Here is a 10,022-nt window from a genome sequence, read left to right as displayed (position 1 = left end):
AAAATAAAATATATCACTCCTTAGGTGGTAGTGGCCCCAAGTTCAGTGAAGTTGGAAAGATATTCACAGATTCGGACTTCCAGCATCAATAACTCATTAGATATAGGTTGTCAAAACATAAACGGTGCCTCTTTCCCATTGTTGCAAGGCAGACAATGTGCTACAAGCCCAGTTTTATCAAAAGTAGCTGTCTTTCAAGCTACAGGAATAACATTGGTGTCTATGGAGTGAACAGGGTCCGTCTGCAATTTGCAAAACCGCTGCAACAGTAAAGAGAGACAAATATTCAATAACTTCACTCTTATACATTGTAGTGTCACTAAAATCACTGCAGCCTTCAACTGGCTCCTGTTGACAAAGTGTTTTAACAGAAATGTAAATGCTGTAATTTGATTCTTTTAATGAACCATGTAACTTGAATGGATGTGATGCTGGTGTGACCACAGTGCACACGTCTGATGTTGCTCACAGTGGTCCAAGGAACGCTCAGGGAGTTTGTGTGTTTGCTCAGACTCATGAAAAATTACAGGGAACATTGCTCACAGCTAGAAGATCCCCGATTTGCATCCTGGCCTGGACCGGGGATCTTTCTGCATGGAGTTTGCAAGTTCTCCCTGTGCATGTGTGGGCTTCCTCCCACAGTCCAATAACATGATGAGGTTAACTGGTAACTCTAAATTGTCTGTAGATGAGAATGTGAGTGTGCTTGTTTGTCTTCATATGTATCACTGTGATAGACTGGTGACCTGTCCAGGGTGTCCCCTACGTTCATTCTAAATCAGCTGGGATAGACTCCCCCCCCCCCCCCCCCCCCCCCCCCCCCCCAACTCTAATGAGGAATAAGCAGTGTATAGATGATGGATGGATGGATGGGCATATTTCTACATTACGAAGTAATAACTTTATGGAGACCTCAAACTTCTGCAAAGTGATATCTACTAATTCCGTCTACTCATTTCTGCACCCATCTCCACACTCCTGCTTCTCGGCTGAATAAGTTACATCACTCACTGTTCAGTACATAGGCCCACCACATGTCAAAGTATTCAGATGACAGTTGTTGGTGGCGAACATTCGCCTATGCAAGTAAACTACTGTAAGTCAGTTAAAAATGACATTTATTTCCATTCCGCACAAAGCATGTGTTTTTCCTAATTTCTAAGTCATTCAGTTGCACCATCATTCATCTAATATTCTCAGAACCAAGACAATCCACACCAAAATTTAATAATTTACACGAATTTAAATAATCTGGAAGTATTATATACACTACTGTTTGTAAGTTTGGGGTCACTTAGAAATGTCCTTATTTTTTTAAAGAAAAGCATTTTTTTCAATGACAATAACATTGAATTAACCAGAAATACAGTCTAGATATTGTTAATGTGGTAAATGACTATTCTAGCTGGAAATGACTGATTTTTAATGGAATATCTACATAGAGGTACAAAGGAACATTTCCAGCAACCATCACTCCTGTGTTCTAATGCTACATTGTGTTAGCTAACGGTGTTGAAAGGCTAATTGATGATTAGAAAACCCTTGTGCAATTATGTGAGCACATGAATAAAAAGTGTGGGCTTTCATGGAAAACATGAAATTGTCTGGATGACCCCAAACTTTTGTACGTATACATACCAAATGGTGGAAAATCTACATAAATTGTTCTGAAAAAAAACAAGGTACATAAAACAATGGCTATCCCTTATAATGACCAAGATAAGACCTCAAAAGTAAAAGCAGTGAAATTACTCTTAGAATAGTAGAGGGCTCATGGGGTTAATCAATAGAGTTAAAAACACATGCTTTAAAGCCATTGAGGGGTTTAAAGCAGTCGTTTCCAGACCTCAAGTCTAATCCTCTAACCTGTGGGCCAGCAGAGCATATGGCTGTGGAGAGATGCTGCTGTAAAAGATGACGTCATCACACTCGGACAGCAGGCCACAGGTCTGAGGAGAGCAAAGGGCCTGTCAGGAGCAGCGTCCGGGTGTCTGGCCACTGTCAGCCTCCACGGTGAGTTCACAGCCTCTGTATGGGAGAGCACACAGCAGACAGCGCAGCACTCTCCCTGCTGTCACTCACGGTGTTCTCGCCGCTTCTGCACTTCAAACTTTAAACATTGGGACCATTGTTACAGTGCGGGAACTTGCACTAAGAGGAATGTAATGTTCCAAAAAGATGAGAAATGTTGTTTTGCAACTGAACATTCTGCACACGGTTTCTAAAAATACATCCGTGTAGAATGTCTTGACTTGTTTGTTAAACCAAACACATAAAGTGTGTGACATATATCTTACTGGTTAGCTATTTTAGGTTTTTGGCGTCACAAGAAAACACATTCAAAGCAGTAAAATAGTCACTAATAGAGCCATGTATCTTTAACAGGAAATTAGGTACTACAGTGATGTTTAAAGCTACTATAAAATCAAATTTTTACTATTTTTAATCATACAATAGTGTTAAACAGTGTAGCATTTCGTTTGCGAATGGGAGATTGGGATCATGGATGTTCAGCTGACAGATCTGCAGCAACTGTGTGGTGCATTCATGTCAATATGGACTGAAATCTCTTAGGAATGTTTTTAACCCATGAAGAATTAAGGCAGTTCTGAGGTGAAAGGGGGTCCTACCTTTTACTAGCAAGGTGTACCTAATAAAGTGGGTGTACAGCATTATGTATTCATTTTATTGTGTTCATGTAGCATATTATTATAATCGTGCAATGTTTTCATATAATATTGATTTAGTGTTTATATCTTATTTCCCCTGAGTAGCCAAAAAGTTTGAATAAATTAATCTGATTATTGACATTATTATTAACAGTGAACAGAGACATAGTTAGATGAGGATGGAACCTCTGAAAGCCTTTAAGTGGTAGAGTATAATGTCTCCCAAGAAATCTTAAATGTTTGCACTGAGTGTGTAAAAAAATATGAGACATTTCAGCATCGAAGAATACATTTTATTTCAAAAGCAGTCCAGCTGCGCCAAGCTTACATTAACATTTAAACACATCAAGCAATATCAACATGTTTACAGTGTACAACATTGTCACAGTAGTTTCAGGCCAAATGCAGCCATCAGTGGAAACTGTGGGTGTCATTAAATAAATTAAAGTTGCACTTTTGTGTGTAAAACTGCTGCACACACAGCAGGAAAATAAAGGCTAGGGCTACATAGGAAGTGTGAATGACTCTAGTCCAGAGTCTTCAAGTGGATATCATCACAGAAAATACATTCTGACAGCACTGTCGGTTTAATGTGAGGCAAATGATGCACAGTTTCACAGACTCGAAGCTTTGAATGCAGTGGCTTTATAACAGCATTTTCTTGAATTGCATCACTGCTCAAAAACTGATAGTGTAATAAAGAAAGTGCAGGTAATGCTCCAGTGATGAAAATCTAACCATAATCCCATCTGGTAGCAGTGGTCTCTGTACCACCAGTAGCACCACACAGCAATCCATCCCAATCATCCCAGCTTCCTTGTTGAAAGCTCTCAGCAGGATCGACTAAAAATAGTTTAAATTTTTTGCATTTTCCACACCCTCTGCTGATGTTTATGCTCTGAATTTGCTTTTGGGTCTATTATACTGAGGCGGTGTCTGGAATGAACATTATCTGCAGTCTATTCACAGTCACAGCAGTAAACAAATGACTTCAGGAGCGGGCGTCTGGTTTGACTAGGACTTAATGTGCTTGCCCTCTCCCCTGGCAGCTGCACACAGTTCTCTGTAGAGGTCGGAGTGGATAAATCTGGGGTATGAGTTATTCTCCATCAGGCTGTACACTTTCCTCTGAGCGGCCAGGAAGCTAGTTTCAGTGGGCTCATGGAGGTTCTGGACGATGGCATTTTTGGTGTGGTAATCCAGGTTTATCTGTGACCAAAGAGAAACATCCACAATGAATCTTATGTCTATTTATTAGATTTAAAATCAGCTTGGGGAGCTAATCAAACAATCCGTTTATTTGGATTTACATATTCTATAAAGGCATCTGTTACCTCTTTGGGAGCTTCATTTTTAATAAACTCCTCATAAATGTTGTTGGCCTTTGACACCAGATCTTTGTGCGACGTGAGTGTCTTGAAATCCTCACAGGCTGTCCAAAACTCAATGTTCTCTTCGCAGAACTCGGACTTCAGGAAGATATAAAAGGCAGCTTTTCCATCTGTGGGAGGGAGAGAGAGGGAGAAGTGTTTGAGACGAGGCTGGTGACATCCACTGGCTGTTTGCCTGTTAATGTAAAGCAAGTGCAAAGCTATTACAGGCTTTGTTTTATTGAGGCCAATAAAGCGCTCTCGTTCAACTCACAGTTACAGTGTGACCTTTGAGACTCTTTTATGCAACAATGCACCAATAGAGGAGTGAATGATGCTTACATTTATGACTGAGCAGTCTGTCAAGTGACTGCGCCCATTGGTTCACGTCATCAGCACTCGGCCTGAGGGGACAGAACAGAGCCCATGTGAGACATAATTAGAGTAAAAGCAACTTTTGTAAAATGTCCCAGTAAATTCCTCAAGTTATCATCATTTAATAACAGTACTACACTGCAGAAACATGCTGCTAATTAATGCATTTATGTGACTGCAAAAATAATTTCTCATGTTTCTTTTTCCTTTTACAATTAAAGTAATTTTTAAGGCATAAAATAATCATGTAGTCATGCAACAATACATGCAAACATGCAAAATGTGTCTAAAACATCACTGAAATAAATAATTATACACGTAGATAATGCAAACTGAAGATGGCATGAAGCACACACAAAATTTCTATGTGTGAAAATGTGATGCTGCACAGAAAACACAATAAAAAGATCTTACCTGTACAGTCTGTTTCTCATCAGATGCAGTATGGACTGAGAAGAGTTTGACTTCAGGAGAAATCGTATTCTGTTTCTCCAGTTTTTCCTGCTGTTGTGAAAAAAAAGAGAGTTCACTTATCAGTGTTTTATGGAAATTCAGTTCCTTTATAAAGTCATCATGATCAGGAACGTCGCCATTAAATGCCACATGAACATACTTTATCCCCTTCTTGTCTGCGGGCAGCTCGGTGGGTTTCATGCAGTCGCTAAACGCCATGTTTTGGGATGACACACTAGTAAGGTTTCCTCTCATGGTTCACTTTCCTCTGCTTCTCCCTCTTGGCTTGTCAGATGACTTTATAGTTCTCTCCAGCCACTATCCAGAGTGTTGCAGGCGGGAGGCGGGCCTAGAATGACAGGTCTTTAACATCATTGGCTCTTGCTGTGTAAACAGCGATCTGCCCTGGTATGACTCTCAGGACCCGAGGCAGGGATAGGCTGTCATTGCATAAACATTCCCTCCATATGCCTAATATCCTGTGGGTTTCCATTTATAAACGTAAGGTCAAGATGTGACGTGCATGGCACACTGAACTCCCTCATCCTTCAAATACAGTGGCGTTGGGACTTTACTCCCCCCCCTCGTCTTTTTTTCTTTTTTTTTTGACGTGTTTGAGGGCATTTTGCAAAACTGCAGCTGTGTTGTGCATCCAGACACATTAAATTTTTACAAAAACAAAGGAGATTTGTAAATGAATGAGATGCAAAAACACAAAACAGACCCATCGTGTTTAACCATGAAATGTGCTTTTCCTGTTGCTAGGAGTGACTGTCTCTTACAGTGCAAACACCGTCATGTACACCTGATTCACTGCATTTCAAACACTAGCTGCAGTGTTCATGCTCAGTGGATTACTCATGCTAGGTGTGGAGCCATGAAGCATCATGACTTTTGCCGTGATGGCATGTTGAGATATGACAGGTTGGTACAAAGGCGATGATGTAATATCCTCTTACCTCTGTAGGTAGGGTGTTTTAAAAAAGCAGTTGTACATTCCTCGCATATTTAGTTTATTAAAAGCTTTAATGGAGTCAACCTGTTTGCCTTTGGTGGTTACTTCCAGTGTGGTTTTATAGGTTGAAAAGGGTTACAGATGACTTGTTTTAAGAGCAATAAATAGGCATATATCAAAGAGTACTTAGAATCTGCTTCACTGGAAACATGGTTCAGTCAGTCAGAGACCCTCCAGTTAAAGAATTGACCATTTATAGCAAAGGCTGATACAGTTAGATTTAGTGGATAAGCCTTTTTGAGGGATCTCTCAGAAGAATCTGAGCAGCTGCGAGGTGCTGCTAGGGGAACCGATCCTCCTTCAACAAACACACACACAAACAGAAGATCTTATTAAAGGGAACACTGCCAAAAACTTCAACGCCATAGGAGGAGGTTGGAGGGGAGCTACTGAAGCAACTGTGCTAGCATGAAGGCATCAGCAGCCGTAACGCGAAGCGTCAGGTTATCAAGGCTGTCTCATGCACCTGCATTAATGTGACAGACTGCTGCTAGTCAGCTGAATGACGAAAAAGGAGATTGTACAACATGATACTGATCAGCTCAGTGCACTTTCAGTTTCTTGTCTGAATTCTTCCAGTTGTGATCCCAATAAAACTTATATAACTACAGATCATTTTCCACTGCAAGTGCAAAGTGGCCTGAACCTTTGTACATTTTCTGATGTTTCTAAGTTCAGCTCCTTGTATGAAATATTCCAGTTGTGATGCATCCTGTTAACACTTACGACACCTTAAACTGTGGCTAACTCAGTTTAAAACTTTGGCTGTCCGTCAGCACTGATGTTTTAGCTGAAAATATATACTTTGGACAAATGATTGCTAAAGTTGAGCAATATTAACATTTTTTAGCATTTGAGTATGTATTTTAACCATTAATATTCACAAAATAAAAGCAGAGTTTGAAATCTTGCTGTTGCTATCATGGTTCTTTGAAACTGGACATAACAACAAAGTGATCTGAGAACTCATAGAACACATGCCCTGCTTTAATCATCTTTTTTTTATTTTACTTTACATGATATATAAAATGTAAACCATGCAGTATTCTGAAACTCTTGAAAGTAGCAATTGAGACCATGAACATATGCCAAAAATGTTTACTGAGGTGACAAATCAGGGGAGAAGTAGGGCCATGTTCTCATAGATTTTTATACAATCTGGCTCCTTTTTACAATCACATAAGTTGCCCCCTGGAAGCTGTCAGAATGAAGGCTGACTTAAGATACATCTCTGTATACAGTCATTGGTGATGAATGTACATTCACCTTTTAGCTGTTTGGGTCTGTCACCATCTTGAAAGACATGTAGCTCTTTAGCTGCTAGCTTTTTTTTTGCTAGCTAGTCATTGCTAACTTTCTCTGCTGTTGTGTGCACAAAAGGTAGCGCAAACTTAGCTTTTTCTTCACTTTTGTTTCTGTCTTTTTTGGTGTTTTCAAAGTAGCTGTGCGCCACAAGAAATCTAAATTAATTTGAGCTCAGAAAAAAAACAAAGAGTAAGAAGATGCTAACAAGCTCCACAGACCTGCAAAATTGCATGATTCGTCATGGTTTATTGGTAAATGTAACACCATCCGACTTAACATTTAGACTATCCGTCCATTATCTATACACCGCTTAATTCTCATCAGGGTCGTGGAGTCTGTCCCAGTTGACTTAGGGTGAAGGCAGGGGATCTTCTAGCTGTGAGATGATAGTGCTAATCACCAAGCCACTGCAGCCTACATTTAAGCTATTTGTAATGTAAAAAAAATGATTAATGAACCTAGCTCTATGTACTGACATATACTAGATTAAATAGTCCTACAAATAAAGAACACTGTCTGTATAGGGAACTAATATGATGAAAATTAATCCAGATTCTATACCAGCTTTGTAGGAGCTCATTAAATAAACTGTCAGTAGTGTCTTCATGGCTACAATACTTATCCATTCACACTGACCAAAGCTCAGGTAGTCAGTTTAACATGCCGGAAGTCACGTACAGACCTTCATGTTTTTGTATATACAAAAGTACAAAGTTTTGTTTTTTTTTCCTTGGTTGTAGCAGCAGGATGTCAGATGAATCAAATGATCACTGGCCAAACCTGCAAGTCCAGTTTCCATGCACAGTCGATGAGTAACCCACAGCACTTTCACTTGGCACCCACTCTGCCCTCTTTCCATCCACTTGTTTGTATTCAAATCTGCGGTCACAACATTTGTCATTCCAGTAAAGGAGGTACAATTTGTCTGTGTGACTTTTGAAGGGAAAAGTACCCATAAAAAGAAAATAATCTTAATTATCCTTTTTTTAAAAAAAAAAGGAGAGAATGTTATGATATGTCTGTATAATTGAGCAGCAGTTATGTAACAGAGGAGCCAAACTGGTACAAGGTCTGGGTGGTTTAACCATCTGGGCAACATTTGGACAGCAGGTACCAATTAAGCGCAGTAAACTCTGTGTTCCTGTAACAATAACGACTGACGACGTCAGATCCCAGAAACTCTGAAAGGGCATTTCTGTTGAGGAACAGGACACACATATGTAAAGAATAATCACACTTTGTTCGACATTATCAGTGCTATATTGCATCTGCGTCACCTGCAGCGTTGTGTTGCGATTAGAACTGGCCTCCATCTCTGCTTTGCACCAGTTTGGGTGAAAACACGGTGTTCACCTCGTGTGTTTATTATGATGTGCAGACTGTGTGTAAGCAGCCGTCTGTTTAGAAGTGGATGAAGAGCAGAGCCAAGTTTCCACTCAGGCACAAGTTTGGTCCAGAGGGCCTTACGCAGAAGGTGATTCCCAGCACTGGTTTGCAGAGTTTGTCCTCATTGTGTTTGGAAGTTGCGGTTGTTGTAAAGGCCAGCAGCACTCTTAACCCTTGTAGGGGCTTTTCTTTTTCTGCTTAACAGCTGTCAGCACTTAGAGTTAGCGTGAAGTTTCAAATGTTTGAAGAAAGATTGCTGTAAAGCTGGATTTCCAAAGTGTGTACCTCCTAGAGCTAGATCACAGCTGTGGGTTGCTCTGACACACTTGGTTAACCTTATTCTCAGGATCAATTTAGCGGGATAGTGAAATAATTTGAACTGTTAATAAATGCATATCATCAACAAGACTGCGATTATTATGGGTTGATTAAAATTATTAATTAATGATTACTATGTGTGTGTGATGGGTGACTGGGAAACATTGTAAAGAATGTGAGAACCACTAAGCTGTGATTGTAGTCCGGATCATTTACTACAGTACTTGGAGAATACTTAATCATACACTACCAGTCAAAAGTTCGGACATACCTTCTCATTTATTGGATTTTATTTAATTATTTTGTACACTTCAGATTAATAATGAAGACATCAAAACTATAAAAGAATACATATATTCTGTTGTAAACAAAAACGTGTCAATCTTCAGTATTAATCTACAATGTAGAAAATAATACAAATAAATAAAAAGCATTCAATGAGTAGACGTAGTGTGTATGCACACAACATCTGAAAAAAGGTTTTCCTGTTGGCTCCGTTGGCCCATTTTGCACAATGAAATGCACAAGAAATTAAATGAAAAGTCATCGAAAAGTTTGAAAAACAACCCATGAAAGTCCTCAGTTTTTGGAATCGGCTTGTTTTAACTAGTTTTCTGTGCCATTTCAAAGTCTGGATTGGTGTCCTTCAGTACAAGTTTTGCAAGTACAAACATTTCAAATTAATGTTTTGTGTGCTAATTAAAAATACAGTTTGAAAATGAGGTCTTCCTTATTCTGTGGAACTGGGTCACTACAATGCAAACATACACCGATCAGCCACAACATTATGACCACTGACAGGTGAAGTGAACAGCATCAATCATCTTGTTATAATGAAACGTTTATGTGGATGTTTGACATGTACCACCCATCTAAACATTGCAGGTCAAACAACCCCCCCCCCCCCACCACCCCCCATGGCAGCAGCAGTCCTTGATGCCAGATGTCACCCTCAGCAGGGCAATGCACCAGGACACACCACAAAAACTGCTCACGAGTGACCCGGGGAACATGACAGAGCTAAGGTGTTCACCCGGGTTCCACAGATCCAAATCTTACTGAGCATCTGTGGCATGTGCCAGGATAAACCTGATCTTGGTAGATCCCACCCTGCAACCCACAGGACAGAAT

At 39.9% G+C, this 10,022-nt stretch overlaps 1 protein-coding gene across 1 annotated transcript; it reads right to left on the bottom strand.

The window, feature by feature from the left end:
- Positions 1-2,940: 2,940 nt before the first annotated feature.
- rgs2 (regulator of G protein signaling 2) lies at positions 2,941-7,300 on the bottom strand. The gene is made up of 5 exons (XM_023281165.3): positions 5,028-7,300; positions 4,829-4,918; positions 4,382-4,443; positions 4,004-4,170; positions 2,941-3,878 (listed from the first exon to the last, which is right to left on the bottom strand). The coding sequence occupies exons 1-5, from the start codon at positions 5,120-5,122 to the stop codon at positions 3,684-3,686; spliced, it is 609 nt and encodes a 202-aa protein (XP_023136933.1). The 5' UTR covers positions 5,123-7,300; the 3' UTR covers positions 2,941-3,683.
- Positions 7,301-10,022: the final 2,722 nt, after the last annotated feature.

The sequence above is a fragment of the Amphiprion ocellaris genome, chromosome 2 (genome assembly GCF_022539595.1).
Source record: "Amphiprion ocellaris isolate individual 3 ecotype Okinawa chromosome 2, ASM2253959v1, whole genome shotgun sequence".
Classification (NCBI taxonomy): domain Eukaryota; kingdom Metazoa; phylum Chordata; class Actinopteri; family Pomacentridae; genus Amphiprion; species Amphiprion ocellaris.
Note: the sequence above shows the minus strand (reverse complement) of the source record. Positions and strands in the feature narration are given on the sequence as shown.